This window comes from Rhinopithecus roxellana, chromosome 2, assembly GCF_007565055.1.
Source record: "Rhinopithecus roxellana isolate Shanxi Qingling chromosome 2, ASM756505v1, whole genome shotgun sequence".
Classification (NCBI taxonomy): Eukaryota; Metazoa; Chordata; class Mammalia; order Primates; family Cercopithecidae; genus Rhinopithecus; species Rhinopithecus roxellana.
Genome location: NC_044550.1, coordinates 99,081,434 through 99,102,447, shown reverse-complemented (window position 1 = coordinate 99,102,447; position 21,014 = coordinate 99,081,434). Strand labels below are relative to the sequence as shown.

General features: G+C 38.6%; 2 protein-coding genes across 9 annotated transcripts in view; one reads left to right on the top strand and one right to left on the bottom strand.

Moving 5' to 3' along the window:
* The window catches only part of PALLD (palladin, cytoskeletal associated protein), a 434,423-nt gene that overhangs the window by 18,993 nt on the left and 394,416 nt on the right, over window positions 1–21,014 (bottom strand). For 4 of the 8 annotated variants that reach the window (XM_010384437.2, XM_010384435.2, XM_030918284.1 and 1 more), the window contains 5 exons: window positions 18,297–18,432; window positions 14,303–14,401; window positions 12,365–12,415; window positions 10,297–10,518; window positions 5,239–5,388 (listed from right to left, as the gene is read on the bottom strand). In XM_010384437.2, the coding sequence (XP_010382739.1) occupies window positions 5,239–5,388; window positions 10,297–10,518; window positions 12,365–12,415; window positions 14,303–14,401; window positions 18,297–18,432 (658 nt within the window). The remainder of the gene's footprint in view (window positions 1–5,238; window positions 5,389–10,296; window positions 10,519–12,364; window positions 12,416–14,302; window positions 14,402–18,296; window positions 18,433–21,014) is intronic. The other 4 variants (XM_030918274.1, XM_010384436.2, XM_010384438.2 and 1 more) reach the window with 2 other exon arrangements.
* CBR4 (carbonyl reductase 4) overlaps window positions 1–21,014 on the top strand; it is a 149,664-nt gene that overhangs the window by 114,581 nt on the left and 14,069 nt on the right. The window lies entirely within an intron of this gene.

Genomic DNA, 21,014 nt, shown 5'->3' with positions numbered 1-21,014 from the left:
CAAGTAAGTTTGAATTTTTAAAGTGATTCTGTATGAAACATCCAGCCTGTAAACATTATTTCACACCTTGTGCGAGGCCAATTATTTATATAATATGGAAATAACATTTATATTTCATAGTTTATGAAATTTAATTTGTGGCACACAGGTCTTCATAAAAGCTTGCCACTTGTATACATAATGCAGTTTGAGGAAACATCAAACTGCAGAATACCCATTCCAAAATCCAAGTGCAATACAAAGTAACTTAGCAACACAACAAAACAAAGTAAAACATTCGTGTTTAGATGTAGTTGTTCTTAAAGACAGGATTAGAGTCTAAAATAAACTGTATTTGTGATCCTCATTTTGGCATTCTGTTTGGTGTAACTGCACAATCACTCATTATTTTGCTAAACTATGTGATTGCGTTGGTCTCTTCTGAATTGCTTGAGCTACACACATCAAGTGTGACATACAGCCCAGTATATGTTTGTGTGTTCTATCCCAAGTAGAATTTGGATGCAGTCAACAATATCTAATGTTTTTCTTATTCCCAAAAGATTAACCCAGGTGGAAAAATATCATATTCTATAAATATTCTGCTGAACTTGAATATTTTCCTCCCTCCTTGGTTCTCACTCTTCTCTTGGCTGCTTGCTGTAATTATTTTCCACTGCTCAGGAGAGCTCTACCGTCTGTGTTTCATTACTGAACTAATTTTTCCACTCTACTCTTCCTCTTCTCCTTGGTCATTTCACATCATCTGGGCTATAGTGTACTAGAAAACATACATGTATTCTCCCTTTCAAACCCAAATACTTTTTTTTTCTAAACCCTAATAACTTTTAACATTTCAAAATTTAAGGTAACTAAAGGGCATTAAGGAAGTAAGGAGTCAACTTCAGTTTTCTGTCAACTACACTTTATGCTTTTGGGATTACTATGTCTTGAAAGATTTAGCGATTTTGAATTTTTTTTTACCACCTTTTATGACATGACTATTTCAACTCATGTCTTAATTCATAAATTACAAGAACAAAATGTTTTAATATATGGTAACAGATGTTGTAAAGTTGAGATTCTAACAGTGTTAAACATTTCCAGAATGGCATCCCTATAGCAACAAATGGTAACTTATACCAAGAGTTAGGTAGAAAAATGGTCTGTCACTGGTCATGGTTTAAATGCCACTTTGTTTTTCTAATGGGTAGTAAAGTTCACTCCAATTTTTAAGTGATGACTCACAGAACTTATATCTGTCATATTTGGACATACCAGTTACTAAAGACCCCAAGACAGAAAAGAGGGGTTTTACTCTTGGAATTAAAATCAACCAGGCAACATGCTCAGAAACTTGGAACAAATACTACTACTGCAAAGTGCCGTAAATATCGAAATTCTCTCACAACAATTTCAATGGGACATACCCATCTACACACTGAGGCCTAGACTCAGAGTCATTTCATGAGTTTCCCTTCCTTTTGCCTGTCTTGGGTTATTTAGGTAAAGAAGATTCTTAGCCCTACCCCTTAATTAAGATATTGGGAGTGTCAACTGATCTTTGGAGTCGGTTGGAATACTTAATAGGTAGTGTTAGGAACTGGTCTGGTTACTGTGATGCCTGGGTTCTTTGAATCTTTGTTTTTTGGCTCCTTTTGATAGACCCAGAGTAGTTATTTTACCTTTGGCTGAAATCACAGGTTGGATAGGATATTCTGTTAGGAGGGCTGGTCTAGTCCACTTTTCATTGCTTTGTCTTCTCTCCAAAGGGTAGCTCAAAGAACCAGAGAGGGTTAACCATGGGGCTCAGCCTGGGATTTGTAAAGCAGTGAATTACTGGGGCCTGGAATGAGGGCAGTGATCACTCTCTTTTGGGGCTTCTCTTGGCCCTGAGGGTGCTGAGAGCAGAGAGCAGCTTCCCAGCTTCCTGTGTGGCTGATGTCAGCTGTGCTATGGGTGTGGCCGTCCTCTAGCTCACAGCTCCTCCACCCAAGCCCACAGCTGTGGCAGTTGTGGCACAGCCACATCTGCTGCCTAAGTTCTTTCCCATGGGGGTGATAAAATGGAAAAGCCGGGAGGTCAGAAGACCACACACCAACAACATACTGGGTAGAAATTCCACCCCAAATTGACTTGCTTACTTTCTGACAGTACTGTGGGAACGGAGTACCTAGACACGGAACTGATCCTTTACATCTGGTTCCACAGGCTTCTGTTATAGGCCTGTTGCTTTAAGATGGGGTAGTTACTGTCTCTGAATGAAAATAATGACAATAAGTAGCATTTATTGAAACTATACTATGTGCCAGGTAAACAGAATGCTTTTTACATGTACTATTTAAATCTGTATTACTATTATTCTCATTTTACGAAGGAGGAAACAGGCAGAGAAGTTAAGTGACTTGCTAAGGTCACACATGTAGTGAGTGGAAGAGCTAGAATTCCAGCTCAGATCCGCCTGATGCCAAAGTTCATGCTCGTAACCCCTGTATTGCACAGCCTGCCGGCCTCATCCTATGTTTTTTGGTATCATCAGTGTTGCCCTACAATCTTGGCGTTTGTAGTAACATTTCTGTTTTATTTCCTTCCTTTCTTTTTTTTCCTATGTTTACAAGGTTTTCTTTTTTTTTTTGGCATTATATATTGGGCTTTGGGTAAGATCACATTTATTTTCTAAAAGTTTAGTTTTGGCTAATGGCAGTGCTTTGGGAGGCTGAGGTGGGAGGACTGCTTGTGCCCAAGACTTCTAAGTTGCAGTGAGCCACGATCATGCCACTGTACTCCAGCCTGGGTGACTGAGGAAGAAGACCTTGTCTCTATGTAAATAAATAAAAATTTATTTTTTATTCTAATTGACAAATTATAATTGTATATATTTGTGGGGTACAATGTGATGTTATATGTATGTAATATGGAATGATCCAAGGGAGATCTGCAGCAGCTCACCTTCATCTAGTGACCTCATAATAATTTGTCAAGAGAGTTTAAATGATTGGAGACTACTGACCCCCGAGGCTGGCCTGCTGTCTTAAACTCTGCACACTGCCATTGGCCATGAGCATTAAGTCAGTCCTTCCCCACTGAGAACTTTTCCACATGTAAAAATTCATTACTATAATTTGAGGAAGACACTAAGCAGACTCACAATTGCAGTTTTACGTTTATGTTCTTTTGTTCTATAAAACGACTTATTCCAATAACAATTTATAACATGCTAAGAAAAATGCCTTGAAATTAATAGCAGGGTCCTAGTGTTGGAGATACTTAAGGACTACAGATAATTCCATCCCATAATATATCCCAGCCTTTCTAGGGCAAAAGAGGAATGAACGACCCAACACGAAGAAAAATTTTGGATTTTGTCAGTTTTCCACCATTTTCTTCAACAGGCAGAAAACTAAACTAAAAGCTAGAATTTGTTAATGTCAAGGAAATGCACTGAAAATATACTAAGGAAAAAAGAGGCCAAGGCAGGTTGATCACCTGAGGTGAAATCCCGTCTCTACTAAAAATACCAAAAATTAGCTGGGTGTGGTGCTGCTGAGGCAGAAGAATTGCTTGAACCCAGGAGGTGGAGATTGCAGTGAGCCGAGATCACACCACTGCACTCCAGCCTGGGCAACAGAGCAAGAGTCCGTTTCAAAAAAAAAAAAAAAAAAAGCAAGTTCCACTTTTGTTTCTTCATATATATCAAATATAAACACAAACATTAAAATGCAACTTCATAATAGTGATTTAGACTTTTTCAGGGTGATGGTCATGTGTTAATTGATTAAAAAGTTTAGAACTTCAAGAATGTGCATTAATATAGAAGCTTTTCATTAACAGTGAAGAGTTTGCTGTGTTCTATCACAACCTGATTAGCTGGATAATTTGTTTTCATTGTGATCTTAGTATTATTGCCGAAAAATATATGTATATGACCATGGAATATCAGAATATAATAAACCTTGAACAAACTTTATTTATTTAGAAACAGAGTCTCACTCTGTCACCCAGGCTGGAGTGCAGTGGCATGATCTCAGCTCACTGAAACCTCTGCATCCCAGGTTCAAGTGATTCTTGTGCCTCAACCTCCTGAGTAGCTTGGATTGCAGGTGCATACCACCACACCTGGCTAATTTGTGTATTTTTAGTAGAGACAGGGTTTTACTATGTTGGCCAGGCTGGTCTCAAACTCCTGGGCTGAAGCAATCCACCTGTCTCAGCCTCCCAAAGTGCTGGGGTTACAGGTGTGAGCCACTGCACCCGGGCCAGAAACTTTAATTAAGTTTGTAGCATCATTAAAATTATTTACATAGTTTCTAATGCTAAATATTTTCTTCAAAAGAAATAATATGGAATGATATAAATAGATCAGAGATTCTAAAAAGATGACTTCTAGAGAAAACTGTTCGTTTTGCCATGCCTTTTTTTTTTTCCTTTTTAAAAGTGTATTATTTATACGACTTTTACAGACTTAGTAAAACTACCTGTCATACATTGAGCTCTTAAGGTACAAAATAACTTCTTACTCATTTTTGTATCCCCTATATCCAGCATAGTGACTAAAATGTATAACATAATAAAAAAGAATTTGCAGGCTTGAACTGGCAACACAATACCTGCAGCCTCCTATTAAATTCTAAGAAGGCAACTGATTTTTTGACCCTAAGTTAAAGGCAAATACAAGAGAAAACATTTTGATGAAAACTGATAAACCTGAATGGTAACAAAATTACCATTTGTCTACTCTGGCACATTAAATCCCACTGATGTTTCTTTTAAAATATTTACTTTGTTGAGTTTTTCTTATACAGCCTATGTATGCCACTCACTCTCTTTTCCTCCTTTATTTTCTTCATGTAATTTTATATGATTTACTTAAAGTAATATAACTTCATGTAAAGTTATATTATTTATGTATTTGTTAATTGCTTTTTTTTTTTTTTAACCATAGGACTTTCTCCAGTCTACCACTGCAACCCCGTCACCCACATAGAAAGTGTGTACATATTAGACCCTTAATATTTGTGGAAGGAATGAACATCTGCACCATAATCATTCCTGTAGAACAACATCTGATGGAATAAATAAATATTCATGAAACAAAGAATTCTTCTATCCTCTGAAACCAAGATGGATGTAGAATTTGGAAAAATAGTTTCATAAATCAAAGAAACTTCTTAACTTCACCTTTTAAATAGTTCCTTTGTCCAATCAAATGCCTGTAAGCACTAGACACAGAACTGAGCCCAGAACTATATCCTTCTTTACCTGAGGGTTTGCAGCCATAATTGTATAATTCCCATCGTCATCTAGGGTGGAGGCTGTGGTATAGAGGGAGCAGGTCCCATCGAGATCTCTTTGAATGGTGTAGTGATCACTCTTTGGAGAGATCTGCTTCCCATCTTTAAACCAGTAGATCTGTGAATAGAAACAAAGATTAAAGATTAAGAGTTTGTGTATTCCTACTCTATTTGGAGAACTGAAAGTAGTAACAGTGTGGTTTGCAGAGCTGATCTGAGTTTTCATGTTAAAACGTTAAACCAAATACCTGAATAAGAAATTGATTTTTCAGTGAAAAAAAGCAGGTAAAAATTTAAATTCTATTGGAGTTTTTAAATTATATACCTTCCTTTTGTTTTTAAAAATGTGGTACTTACATTCATATATTATTTATATGAAGGGATATATTGAATTTTGGCAATGATTATTTCTATGAAGTGGCATTACAGGCTGTTTTTCTTTTTGCTTCTTTCTTTTTTCAAATGTACCAGCAATTAAAATGTATTGTTTATAAAATAAAAGTAAAAAGGTTGTTTTGGAGAACAAAAGCAGACCCCAAACTCTAACCATTTCACTGAATTGTGTTTGACAGATAAAAGAGGTTGGTAGGGAGGGAGGTAATGACTAAGGGCTGGTGATGGGTGGAACACTATTGCTTCATTTCTGGGCCAGGAAGCATATGATCAAAGGTTAAGTGTCACCTATCCCCATTATGTTAAAGAAAACACAGTAGTATTGAAAAGTATAATTTTCAGATATATAACTTGGGTTAAAAAATTAAATGTGGGCCAGGTACAGTGGCTCATGCCTACCTATAATCCCAGCACTTTAGGAGGCTGAGGAGGATTGCTCAAACCCAGGAATTAAAGACCAGCCTGGGCAACATAGTAAGACCCTGTCTCTACAAAAAAAATTTTAAAAAAAATTATCTAGGTGTAGTGGTGCATGCCTATAGTCTTAGCTATTTGGGAGGCTGAGTCAGGAGGATTGCTTGAGCCCAGGAGGTTAAGGCTGCAGTAAGCCGTGATCATGCCACTGCACTCCAGCCTAGGTTACTGAGGCCCTGTCTCAAAAGAAAAAATGTGAAAAATAAAAGTAAATTTTGACTAAATACAATATTTTAAAGTAGTCCAAAGGTCCTCTTTCCTTCCCTCACTTTTAAACAAAACCAATTGTCCATGGATGTCTGAGTTCTGAGGTTTTGTTTTGTTTTGGAGACAGGCCGCCCCAGGCTGGAGTGCAAAGTGCAGTGGTGCAATCTTGGTTCACTGTAACCTCTGCTTCCCGGGTTCAAACAATTCTCGTGCCTCAGCCTCCAGAGTGGCTGGGATTACAGGTATGAGCCACCATGCCTGACTAAGTTCATTATTATTTTTGATTTAGTGGAACAACACAGTTGAAAGATAGGCTCATCATAATGAATCACAGTGCCAACAGCCCTAACATGACTGAGATGCTGAATTAATAGCTACATCACCCCACCTCCAGACTTACTAGATAAGCAAATAAACCTTTCCTTTTTTAAGCCATGGCAAGTTCTTTGTTGTCATTTTTTTGTTCCTTGAAGCCAAAAGTATTCCTAACTGATTCCTAACAAAAGAAATATACTTTAGACCCTTTAGTTGTTAAAACAAACTTCTTCCTTCATGTAAATCAGTGTAAACTGGTAACATAGACTGGCATTCAAATTCAACTGTCTGTCAAAGTATTTGAATCTGAAAAAATCTTTTTGAAACCTCCATCCTAAGAAAGGAAAAGACTAGAAATATATAGCACTAAATAAATGCATGAATTATCAGGATATGACTGCTCTAACTTTTCAAACTCATATTTTTCAGATAGCTCCAAATTTACAGAAACTATATTATATATTAAACTCTAGAATCTAAAAAGTAATCATCAACTAGACGAATAACTTTCAGTTCTAAAACTTAAATTATGTAAAGTATCATACTTCATAATTATTTTACTTTTTAGTAGTTGATGCTTTCTTTTTCTTTTTTTTTTCCTTTAAGACGAGTCTAGCTCTGTCGCCCAGGCTAAAGAGTGCAGTGGCGTGATCTTGGCTCACTGCAATTTCACTTCCTGGGTTCAAGTGATTCTCTTGCTTCAGCCTCCTGAGTAGCTGGGATTATAGGTATATGCCACCATGCTCAGCTAATGGTTTGTATTTTTAGTAGAGATGGGGTTTCACAATGTTGGCCAGGCTGTTCTCAAACTCCTGACCTCAAGAGATCTGCCCGCCTCAGCCTCCCAAAGGGCTGGGATTCCAGGCATGAGCCACTGCGCCTGGCTATGGTTGACTATTTCTGATGGAAAAAAGAAGCTGTAATAAGTATACAATTACTTCCTTTTGCATTGTTGCCACAATGCCAGTTCTTGAGTTATTTCTTTAATCATATTTTTTCACCTCCATTATACTTAGCATACAACTTTCAAATAAGATCTGAGAAATATTTCCAGAATTTTACCAAGCCTACTAATGCAGGGAGAAATTCGGGAGGGCACGAGAATGAGAATAGGGTAAATTAGAAATTATTTTCAATCTTCCTATGGCTCGACTAGAACAGGCATGTCAAGGGAGGAATAAAATATTTTTAAAACATAAGCCTAAAAAACATGTATTTCTTTAAACAAGAATATTCCATAGTTTAACAATCCTAATGTAATTTATATGGCATATGCCAAAGTAGACCTTTAATAAATGAGAGAGGGAAGAAAAGAATGGGAAGGCGAATGAAGGTTGAGGGATAGGAAGGAGGGATGAAAGAATAACATTTAACAATAAAAAGTTTAAACAATTAAGTTAGCTGTGAAACATTTAAATTTATATTAGGAAGAAAATAGTTATATTAAAAACAAAAGCCCATCTTTCAAGTTAATGTAGTATTCTATAAGAATCAATAATCTTAGAACTTGATCAGTGATCTTAAGTCTTGTGTAAGTTTTGAAAATAATGTAGAATCTTTTTGTGAATATCTTGGAAGTTCAAGATATAATTCCTTGTTGAATTTCATTCATAAGCTACAAATACATGCATTTGATAACATGTTGTGAATACACAGCTGTTAACGTAAATTATGCCAAGAATATTGTAAAAAGTTTTCTACAACAATGGAGTTTATTTTAAAAATCCCATTTTATTAGGAAGTATATAGGGTTTGAAAATTGAAGGCTTTTTTCTTTGATCTTTGACTTTGGCGTTGCATGTCAGTTTTAAGAAAAGAATATGATGGTAAAACCTGCCATAGTGGAATAATAAAACAATGCATGGAGCTATTGGAAATTAACACCTAAAAGTGTCAGGTATATATATATATATTTATCACTTTTCCTTCTTTCATTTAATGCCACTATTAAGCTTTTTACTTCAATGAGTACATTGCTCTATGCTTATTTTATAAATTTGTATTCTTGTTCTTTCATTATAGTTTCCATTCTTTTTAAAATTTTTTCAATCAATTTAAAGTTATTTTAGAGGCTACTTAAGATTGTTCAATATTGTGCAATACTTAGCCTTCTGTTTTTCTGTTTCTTGTACTATTGGCTCTTACTATGGTTTGGATGTCTGTCCCCTCCAAATCTCATGCTGAAATGGGATTCCCAATGTTGGAGGTGGGGCCTGGCAGGAGGTGACTGGATCATGATAGTTTAGCACCATCCCCTTGGTGGTAAGTAAGTTCTTGCTCAGTTAGTTCACATGAGATCTGGTTGTTTAAAAGTCTGGGACCTCCACCACTTCTCTCTCTTGCTCCTACTCTTGCTGTGTGATTCACCTTTTCCACCTTCGCCTTCGCCATGACTGTAAGCTTCCTAAGGCCTCACCAGGAGCAGATTCCAGTACTATACCTGTATACCATGCAGAACTGTGAGCCAATGAAACCTTTTTTTTTTTTTTTTGAGACGGAGTCTCATTGTCGTCGCCCCGAGCTGGAATGCAGTGGCATGATCTCGGTCACTGCTGAGTAGCTGAGATTATAGGCGCCCACCACCATGCCCAGCTAATTTTTGTATTTTCAATAGAGATGGGGTTTCACCATGTTGGCCAGGCTGGTCTTGAACTCCTGACCACCCATCTCGGCCTCACAAAATGCTGGGATTACAGGTGTGAGGCACCATCCTTGGCCAATAAAACCTATTTCCTTTATGAATTACCCAGTCTCAGGAATCCCTTTATGCAAAAATGGCCTAACACAACTCTCCTCATGGTTATTTCTTCATATATTATTACCTTTATATAAGGCAATTTTTTGCTTGCTTCTAAGAATTTTAATCATCCAGCACTAAATTTCACATTTCTCAGCTTTTGGCTCCCTATCATATGATAGTGTAGTTTAGGGGTTTTAATTTTTTGCCTTCTTTATTCTTTTCACTCAAGTTCTAGGGAAAAGTGTACTCCTGTTTATTGCCTTGCTGGGCTAGTAAACAGGGATTCTAAGGCCTTCCTTTAAAGAGAGGGCAGCTCCTTATCCAGCATTTCCATATGTTTGCATGGAGGGCTCCCATCCAGGTCATCCTAGTCCTGCATGGTATCAGAATTTGTCATTATCCGTTCTAAACAATATTCCTCACCCCACCTCCCTCTGTAAATATTAATAGAAGGAGCTTTGGTGTTTTGATTAAAGACCGTAAGTTATTACAACCAGTGGTGAGCATTACTTCTCTGTATGGTACAGAGCACTGGATTCATATGCAGGCTTGGCCACTCACCAGCTCTCTGACCTTGGAAACTCACCTCACAGAACTCAGTTTAGTTATTTGCGATTTGGTAGTAACAATGAGGAATAACTGTATAGGTGTGTGAAGAGCTCCCTGTTAGTTATTCTGTATTCTATTCTTCAAACCCCAACTCCACTCCCCCACCACCTTTTTTGGTTTCTAATGCCTCCGGAAGATGGCCCAGAACTTCAGAATATTTAAAACCCTTTATATCGTGGGTATTGAGAAAGATCATTTGTATCTCTTTTCTCCTACCAGCATGCTATATTTTGGAAGCTAAACCTTTCCTCAGAGAATGACTCTTAAAAAGCCATGTTCCCAGCTCACCTTTGGCTTTGGATTTCCAGCCACTCTACATGTGAAAGTTACTGGCATTCCCTCAAAGATCTTGTAATGTTTCAGCTTCATCTCAAAGAATGGTGCCATTCCATTTTCCACAGACACATCTCCATACTGAACTTCATCACCTGATTCATCCACAGGAGACCTTTCTAGCCTATACTCTATTTCACTGATGAGTCTCTGTTCACAGCTGGAGACTTTGTATTCCTGTATCAAGGAAAGTTTAAGTTAGCAGACTCAATCCCTTCTGACAAAGTGTCAAGTCTATCCCTGCCCCCCAATAAGGACCTAGAAGACAGTGGTATTTTTACCATAGAGCTTAAAAACACAGTCTGAGCCCAATTCAATTGCATATGAAACAAAAAACATCTGGAAGTGAGTTTATATGGTATTGCAGATTGTCTTCAAGTCCTATCATCCAAAAAGAGCGGGGGAAGAAAGATCAATTTTTTTTCCTTCTTTTCTCTCAGGCAAGGGGAAAGAAGAGGAAGGAAAGAAAAAGGCAAAAGCAAAGCTATGTATTCCTAAACTGTTGATAACAATAAAATATAATGGAACGCTGATTTCCTTCTGCAGGGTAAAAGCTGATGCAGGGTGGTGCATCTCTCCAGAAGGCTAACAGTACATGTGGCAAACAGATGCCATATTAACACAATTTTAGCAAAAGAATAATGGAAAAAATGGTACCATTTTGTTTTGTTTTGTTTTGTTTTTTTCACCTATAACAATCCCTGCCTTGCAAGGGCCTCCTCCTCAGCTCTGCAGCTGCTAGGAACCCACCATCTTTAGAAGAAAAAATAGGACAGTCTAGTCAAAATTTGCCTAAAAAAAAAAAAAGCAAACAATCCATCGACATTCCTATGGTGATGAAGGTGGATCCTACAATTTCCTTGCCTATAAAGTGCAATAAAGGCCAGGTACAGTGGCTCATGCCTATAATTCCCAACACTTTGGAAGTCCGAGGTGGGAGGATTGCTTCAGGCCAGGAGTTTGAGACCAGCCTGGGCAACAAAGTGAGACCCTATCTCTACAAAAAATTAAAAAAAAAAAAAAAATAGCTGGGCATGGTGGTACATGCCTGTTGTCCCAGCAACTTGGGAGACTGAGGTGGGAGGACCGCTTGAGCCTGGGGAGTTGAGGTTGCAGTGGGCCGTGATTGTGCCACTGCACTCAAGCCTGGGCAAAAGAGTGAGACCCTGTCTCCAAAACAAAAAGGAAAAAGTGCAATGAAGACAAGGCAGTCTACGTAAAATATTCCCTACTTAATATTAAATGAAATATGACTTTAACGATGTTTCCTCTTAAAGAAGTTACTCAGTGTTTAAAAAACAGTTTGTTGGTTTGAGGGAAGAAGTACAACAGTATGAATAAAACTGCAAGAATTATACCACAAGTTGTTTTGCTTCATCTAATTGCTATCAAATTAATCACTTGAAGAATTAGCACATTTTTTCCCCATAGAAAGGTATAACAAATGAAAAACTTTTCTTGCTTTAATGTTCAGAGTATCCACTAATGACAGAATTAAATTCAAGTCGGAGGCCAGGCACTGTGGCTCATGCCTGTATTCCCAGCACTTTGGGAAGCCAAGGCTGTTGGATCACCTGAGGTCAGAAGTTCGAGACCAGCCTGACCAACATGGTGAAACCCCCATCTCTGTTAAAAGTACAAAATTAGCCAGGCATGTTGGCGTGCACCTGTAATCCCAGCTACTGGGGAGGCCGAGGCAGGAGAATTGCTTGAACCCAGGAGGCAGAGTTTGCAGTGAGCCGAGATCACACCATTGCACTTCAGCCTGGGCAACAAGAGCGAAGCTCCATCTCAAAAATAAATAAATAAATAAAAATAAATAAATAAATTCAAGCTGGTAAATACATGACAAGAAAACTCATGTTGCAGTAATTTTGTGTATCTGATATTAAATGAAATAGACACTGGTCATAACATTTATAATTAATATATGACAGAAAAGATAGAAACACACGTAAAACAGGAAGAACAGAAGAAAATAGACACAGTGAAAGACTGGAAGAAGAAAGGTGAAAAGCTTAACCTTTTGACCATCCAGAGGACTCCCTACAGAAGCATGAGGAGAACCAATGTCCTGTAATGGCAGAAAAAAGATGTGAAGACTAATAATAGAAATAATAAGAATGCAGCAAGATTTCCAATTTTCCTTAAGTGAAACTTTTGTGCTAGCAATAAGCATTTGATAGTAACGGTACTGTAAGTACTCACACAACCATTCTGCTTTTCACTTTCGGTACAGTACTCCATAAATCACATCAAATATTCAATACTTTATTTTAAATAGGCTTTGTGTTAGATGATTTTGCCCAACTGTAAGCTAATGTAAGTGTTGTGAGCACATTTAAAATAGACTAGGCTAACCTATGATGTTCAGTAGGTTAGGTGTATTAAATGCAGTTTTTTTTTTTTTGTTTTTTTTTTTTTTTTTTTTTTTTTGAGATGGAGTCTCGCTCTGTCACCTGGCTGGAGTGCAGTGACACGATCTTGGCTCACTGCAACCTCTGCCTGCCGGGTTCAAGCGATTCTCGTGTCTCAGCCTTTCACGTAGCTAGGACTACAGGTGTGCACCACCACACCCGGCTAATTTTTGTATTTTTAGTAGAGACAGGGTTTCACCATGTTGGTCAGGCTGGTCTCGAACTCCTGACCTCAGGTAATCCACCCGCCTTGGCCTCCCAAAGTGCTGGGATTACAGGCGTGAGCCACTGCGCCCGGCCTTAAATGCACTTTCAACTTACAATATTTCCAGCTTACAATGGGTTTATTGGGACATAACTTCATACTAAGTTAAAGAGCATCTGTATATATGTGAAAGAAGATAAACAGATAATATTTTCTATTTTTTTTTGACTAGCCATTAAGGCTAAACAGTTGACCTTTGAACAACACAGGTTTGAACTGTATGGGTCCACTTATATATGGATTTTCTTCCTCTTCTGCAACCCAAGACAAGCAAGACCAACCCCTCGTCTTCCTCCTTCTCTTCAGACTACTCTAATTAAAGATAATGAGGATGAAGACCTTTATGATGACCCACCTTCCACTTAATGAATTGTAAATGTAACTTCTATTCCTTAAGATGTTCTTCGTAACATCTCTTTTTTCTAGCTTACTTAAAAGTACAGTCTATAATACATATAACATACAGAATATGTGTTAATAAATTCTTTGTTATCAGTAAGGGTTCCAGTCAACAGTAGGCTATTAGTTAAGTTTTTGAAGAGTCAAAAGTTACATGTGGTTTTTTTTGTTTTTGGAGACGAAGTCTCATTGTACCACCAGGCTGGAGTGCAATGGCACAATCTCAGCTCACTGCAATCTCCACCTTCTGGGTTTAAGCGATTCTCCTGCCTCAGCCTCCCAAGTAGCAGGGACTACACGCATGTGCCACCACACCCGGCTAAGTCTTGTATTTTTAGCAGAGACAGGGTTTCACCATGTTGGCCAGGATGGTCTCAATCTCCTGACCTTGTGATCCGCCTGCCTCAGCCTCCCAAAGTGCTTCAATTACAGGCATGAGCCACTGTGCCTGGCCATATGCGGGTTTTTAACAGTGCATGGGGTTGGTCCCCCTAACTCCCGTGTTGTTCAAGGGCCAACTCTAATGGGAAATATTCACTAGTTATTTCAAACAATGTCAGTGAAAATGTGTTTCTCCACACAAAATTATTTTGCCAAAAACATAGGATAGGAAAATGGAAAGGTACTGGAAAGGAGAATAATCAAGAAGAAGATAAAAAGAACAGGCATCACTTGATGGAAGGAATTCTGTCAGTCACTTAACATAGTATGTGCTCAATAAAAATTAGCTGTGAGGTTGACTGATGATATTAATACTACTCTTCTGTGACTTGCCCTCTACTTTCCACAGAATGAATCCCAAAAACAGTATCCATAAGGAAGATGGAAAAAGGGGACATAATAAATGTTACCCTAAGAAGTCCAGAGCAACATGGTGTACCTGATTAGCTGTTTCCTCTTCTGGCTCCTGAATATTAAAGACAGTTGCACTGTCAGCACCTAGTAGTCGGCGAGCCATTCTTTCTTCGTATGTTAACCTCTAAACAAAATAAGTCCCAAAAAATATAAAATTAGCAAAATCACAAATATGTATTGCCCTATGAAAAAGAGTAAAAAACAACACATTTTAATGATTTTCTGCAACTGTTCTCTCTCCAGCTTCAGATACCTGCATATTTTCTTTTTCTTGCTTCAGCTGTTCTACCTTTTTACCTCCCTTTCTAGTACTAATGGCCTAATCCAGAGAGCCACCAATTGGTACAGCACAAATTTAAAGTGAGCAATAAGTGGTAAGGCAGAAACCACACAGAAAAGATTTGTCGTGTCCTTAATGAAAAACATAGAAAAAAAGATATTAAAACAGCAAAATACAATTTAAAAGAGATGTTATTTTTATAGTCGTCCATCAGCTTCAGAACAGCCAAGTCATCTCTAACACTGACTGAGAGAAAAAAGAGAAAGATACTCAAAGGAGAATAAACTGACTAAAAAGAAAAGAACGGGTATCACTAATGGAAATCATTCTATCAGTCATTTAACAGTATGTGCTCAGTAAACATTAGCTAAAGGAAGATTTGGATGAGCTGGCAGTGATGGGGTTCTCACCTCTAAGAGCATTTCCCAGGCTGCTGTGTAATGTAGGGGATTGGAGGCAATTATTATAATCCACAGAGAATGATGCACATGGCTGAATTAGCAATAGGTTTATGCAAGACACTTGCCAAAGCTAACGGGCTCAGTTGACTTGACTCAGAAGCAGACTGCTTGCCCATCAGGCAAAGAAAGTGGTAGTGTTCTTGCATCTCACAGCTAGCACTTTGGAATTGGCCCAAACCGTTTTACCTATGCCATTCTTATACATAAGAAATGCCAGCATTTTTGTGTGACTATTGGGGTGATGCCTGCTCTTGAATACTCATTCTAAAGTGCCTTAGACTTACAGGTCTGGAAGGAACTTTCAGACATCATCTGCCTCATCAGGGGCATTTTATAAGCAAGTGTTTGATTAGAAATAGAGAATAATTGGTAAGGCAGAATCTAAAAAATGTACAGAAATTATTTCAGATAAACTTCCAAACTTCTAAATATAAATGCAAATTTGACTGGAAGCTCTTTCTAATCAGGAAAATATGTTGGGTAAATTTATAATTTCCAGTAATTGCTGGTCTCAGTCCCAGCTGAAACCGGGAAGTGAAACACGTCAAATGCCAAATGACAAATAGTCCTGCAGTTCAAATTATTTCAATTAATAAAGAAAGGGCAGAGGACAAGAAGAGGCAAAGGTAGGAGTCTGAGTGCTGCATGAAGCATCTGAGTCCATTATGTTATTAAATTAATTTTCTTACACCTATTAAAAAAAAATCAGTGAATTCATTTTTCTTTTTTTTTTTTTCTTTTTTTTTTTTTTTTTTTGAGATGGAGTCTTGCCCTGCCGCCCAGGCTGGAGTGCAGTGGCCGGATCTCAGCTCACTGCAAGCTCCGCCTCCCAGGTTCACGCCATTCTCCTGTCTCAGCCTCCCGAGTAGCTGGGACTACAGGCGCCCGCCTCGTAGCCCGGCTAGTTTTTTGTATTTTTTAGTAGAGACGGGGTTTCACCGTATTAGCCAGGATGGTCTCGATCTCCTGACCTCGTGATCCGCCCGTCTCGGCCTCCCAAAGTGCTGGGATTACAGGCTTGAGCCACCGCGCCCGGCCTAGTGAATTCATTTTTCAAAGAGTCTTAAATATCTGATCTCTTAAAAAGCTTTTTTAATCTTTTCATGGAGAATTGTAACACATCAAAGGCAGGCCTGAAGTGATTTCCACTCTGTTCCTCATAAGCAGAAATATCAATTTCATATCTATTCCTTCACCAGAATGCACCTGCTACCACTAGAAGCCAAATATACCTCACAGTTTTGTTTCTAAGTCACTATGCCATCTGGCTATAAAAGCCCTTGTCTACAGACACCAAAAATAAGAAAGAGAATAATATATAATATTAGGAAAAAGTTGGTTGAGAATCCCATTTTCTAAAAAGGGAAACCTTACTTATCATTTTAAGCTCTCAAATATGGATAACTGTGGAACTTACTGTGAATGTTATTCACTGCTAAACAGATGAATATAAAAATACATATAATATATATAATGTGGGCTGACCAATAGCTTATGGAAGTCTTACCTTAACCAAGAGAATCTTAGTCCATAAGGAACACTGACATAGATAGCCAAAAAGAAAAAAAACAAAAAACAAAAAAAACTGGAGTGATGCCTTACCTGACTTGAAAAAGTTCTCATATGTATGTATTTTAATCTTTTAAAGGCTTTAATTGACAGAGCCAGGGAAAACTTCCAGAGTATGTACATTTACACATGCAATCACTTATTTCAGGGAGAAAATATTTTCCTTTTGTGAAAATCTTCTATACTCAGAGAAATGAGTAACTAACACAAAACTTCATTCAAATTTTAATCTTTCTTAATCAGATTAAGATACCCTAATAACTAAAATCAGCATTCAGCACCCCTCCTCTGCTCTTCACCTTTCTATTCAAGTGTGGTCTGTTCTCAGAGTTTTATTTATCAATGTTTGATAATTAAAATTCTCAGAAAACATAATTAGAGAGAGCTTTCTACTCTGAAAAAGGTGTGTGAAAGGGAGATTTTAGACAAAAAGATCCTTTTTTTTGTACTTAAGAGCCAGGCAAATTTTTCTGGTGATAATTCCTTAATAAAGCTACAGAAGGTTCTTCTCCTTTACCTGGTATGTCTTATTTTCTAGATTCGCTTTTCCCATCCCCTTAAAATATTCTGGAAATAGTATTTTAAAAAGAAAAGAGTATTTTAAAAGAATAGCATCAACAAAAGAGATGGAAAAAGAAAACCAAAAAACTGATGAGGAAAGACTTAAATCCAGTGGAGAAAACATCTTATCTATATATTTTACCAAATCTATTTAGGTATTGTACAGTTCTGCAGCTGTAAAATAATTATTTTTTCCTACAGTTTAGTTGTCTTGCTCTAGCAAAACAGAACAAGATTTTGGAACAGCCTTTACTCTTTCAGATGCTGAATCAATGTCTAGTAGTAGTACGAGAGAAAAGAACAGAACTTCCCCAATGGTTTCTCTAGTAGATTTTTGTGTGTGTGTATAAGCAGTACATACCATAGAAAACAAATTCTCTTTTTGATACTTTAATTGCAGATTGCTGTTTCTGGGTAGATATAAACCATTCCAAAGCACACCTTCTCCATCCCTCCCCAACCCTATCAGTCAGAATGGAATCCCTGTGTTGCTTTTTTTTTTTTTTTTTTTTAATATCATTGGCATTGCTCATTTGTTCCACTCCCAACCAGATATCTGCCCTTCCTTCTTCCTTTCTTTCCCACTTAACTCTCTTCATTCTTAGAAAGATTTTATGCATAGGAGAAAGCAGTGAAGACTGAATAGAAGGAAGGCCTTTCGTTTTCTCTTTTGTCTCTGGATTCAAATGTTAATATTAAGAGAAATGTTGACATTCAAGGGTAATAAAATAACGTGGCTGTGTGCAATGCCTCACGCCTGTAATTCCAGCACTTTGGGAGGCCAAGGCGGGCAGATAGCCTGAGCTCTGGAGTTTGAAACCAGCCTAGGCAACATAGGGAGACTCTGTCTCTATAAAAATAAAAAATTAGCCAGGCATGGTGGCATGTGCCTACGGTTCCAGCTACCCAGGAAGTTGAGGTCATAGGACTGTTTGAGCCTGGGAGGTCAAGGATGCAGTGAGCTGTGATAACACCATTGCACTCCAGCATGGGTGAAGTGTGACCCTGTCTCAAAAATAATAATAATAATAATAATAACAATAATAATAATAATGTGGACAAATATCAAGAGCCCTAAGTCTTAGAAAAAGGAAGAAAGGTATGTGGGTAGCTAATATTCCAAATGCGGGTCCCAAATCTATCAGTACCGGCTGGCCGTTGTTCAGGAGGTCCTCCTTGAAGCGAAGTTTTCGTTCCAGATCTTGAATAACAGCATCCTTTGTGCCTTGAATTTCCTCATCAGAGGCTATTCTAGCAGTTCTACTGGCCTTCTTTGGAAATCCTCTGCAGGACAAAAACACAAGGCAGTATAGTTAGTCGCCAGGCATATAAATCCAAGTCAAACATTCAAGTCCAACAAAGACAGTGCAAGGTGTCAGCATGTCCTCCCACTCTTTTTTATGCTACATCTATTGCAACTATTATGGAAAGAACCATGAAAGCTGGTTCAGGTAACACTAATTGGATCCAGGTTTCAGAGAAAGTTCACATACATTAGGGGAGTATGCCTTAGTGGGTAGGCAGATGCCAAGGATGGGGAAGGCCTACATTTTAGTCTCAGCAAGGCGGCAGCATAAAGTGAAAGAATGATATGATTTGTAAGTAGACCTAGGTTTAAAATCTGACTCTATCTTGTATTGTTTGTGACCTTGGGCGAGTTTTAAAAAAATATGTATCACATATGAATGTTGAGAGGAAAATATATACCACATATGAATGTTGAGAGGTTGAAAGAGACCATATTTCTGTCATATTCAGTCTTCTAGTGCTTTGTAATCATTATTCAACAATAGTGCCTAGCCCATTTGAAATCAATATTAAGTTTGTTACCTTCCCTTCCATCCCCTTATATCCTGATTTGATTAGGGTAGGCCAATGTTATTTGAGGTCTATTTTATACAAGAGGGCTCTGGGAGGTCTGCGGGTCCTGCTGTGCCTGGTGTCCCAAAGCCTCCTGAACTTTGGGCGAGCCCAGGGCTCTTAGTACAGGTGATGTCTCGCTGCCTCTTTCCTTCCAAAGGCAGCAACAATGACCTGAACTGTGTGAGCCAAGGGTCATTGGTGCTGGATGCTCGGGGGGTACAGAATCACTTCTGTGGGTGCCTTAAGCAAGTTGCTTCCTATTTTTCTTCCTTTTCTCTCACAGGGCAGTGGAGAAAAATTAATGAGAAACAGAATACTAAGCAATGGGGAAATGAATTGACCTATCGCTACCCATATCAACAAAGCTGAACTTCAAAAACAAAGTTCCGGTGGAAAAAAAGCAAGTCACAGAAGAATATATATGATATACTTGTGTTTATAAACAGGCAAAAGCAAAACAGTCCCCTGCTACAGCAGTGGTTCTCAAAGTGTGGTCCCTGGACCAGCAGCATTAGCATGACCTGAAGTTGTTAGAAATGCAGATTTTTGGCATCACTCCAGACCTACTGAATCACAAATTCAGAGCTGGGGCCCAGTAATCTGTATTTTAACAAGTTCTCTAGGTGATACATGCAAAAGTTTTAGCAAGAAATGGAGGGGGAGCATACGTACATGGTAAAACCATGAAGAGAAGAGAATGATTAACTCAGAAATTCAGGGTAGCAGTTACCTCTCAGGGAGAGTAGTGGATGCAATTGGGGAGGGTCACATGGGGGCTTCAAAGGTACTAGAAATGGGTAAGAGTTTCATTTTATTAAGGTATACATATAAATTGTATATAGTTCCTTATTTATATTACATACTTCATGATAAGATATTTCTAAGTTTAAAAATTTTACTGCAGGCCGGGTGTGGTGGCTCATGCCTGTATTCCCAGCACTTTGGGAGACCAAGGTGGGTGAATCCTCTGAGGCCAGGAGTTCAAGACCAGCTTGGCCAACACGGTGAAACCCTATCTCTGCTAAAAATACAAAAATTAGCTGGATGTGGTGGTGGGTGCCTGTAGTCCCAGCTACTTGGGAGGCTGGGGTATGAGAATTACTTGAACACTGGAGGCAGAGGTTGCAGTGAGCCGAGGTCGCACCACTGCACTCCTGCCTGGGCGACAGAGCAAGACTCCGTCTAAAAAAAAAAAAAAATATTAAAAAAAATAAACAAACAAAAAACTTAACTGCCAAAGTGTCAAGGCACTATGTGCCTCATGTCACTTCACTGATACAGTGGAAAGCACAAGTAAGGCTAAGGAACGTACCTAAACACTGGGTTCACCATTTCACCCACCAGTGCTGGGAACAAAACAGCCACTAAGTATGCAGCAGAAACTCTGAGGATCCTGTAAAGACTCTGCCCCCGTCCCTCCTGAGTCACGATGCCACGCACTCCTGAGGCCTGTGCTCCTGGTCTTCCCAACAGCCTTTCTTTCCTCTTGGCCACTCCCCTTTGCTTCCTTGCTGAATTTTTCCTGATGTTGCTGGGTGTTCACCCTTCAATGTGCTTATAGAAATGTGATCCCCCTCCCCAGACTCAGGGGGTAATTAATGTACACCAATTTAAATGACCTCAGTCCCCTGGAGAGTGATTAGCCTGGCCAAAGGCATGCGATATAGCCTGGGCCAATGAGAATGGGGGAGTGGCGGGGAGTGAGAGGGTGGCGGTGCTCTAGTTAAAATTCTCTCATCTCTGAAAAGAAACAGAAGGAAGAAATGCCCCTCTTCTTTCACTGGATATCACTGTGTCAGAAATGCAATGTCAAAAGCAGCAGTGTTCACTCTGTAACTGTAAGAGGAGAACCCAAATGTGCCAATGATGATAGACCGAAAAGACGGAGAGTACCTGGGCCTTGATAATGTTTTGGGGGCACTGTCTTAACCTACCACCAAACTGCCCTACCCCAGACTTCTTTCATAAGTCAGTAAACCCCGTAGATCGAATCTCCTTGTAGT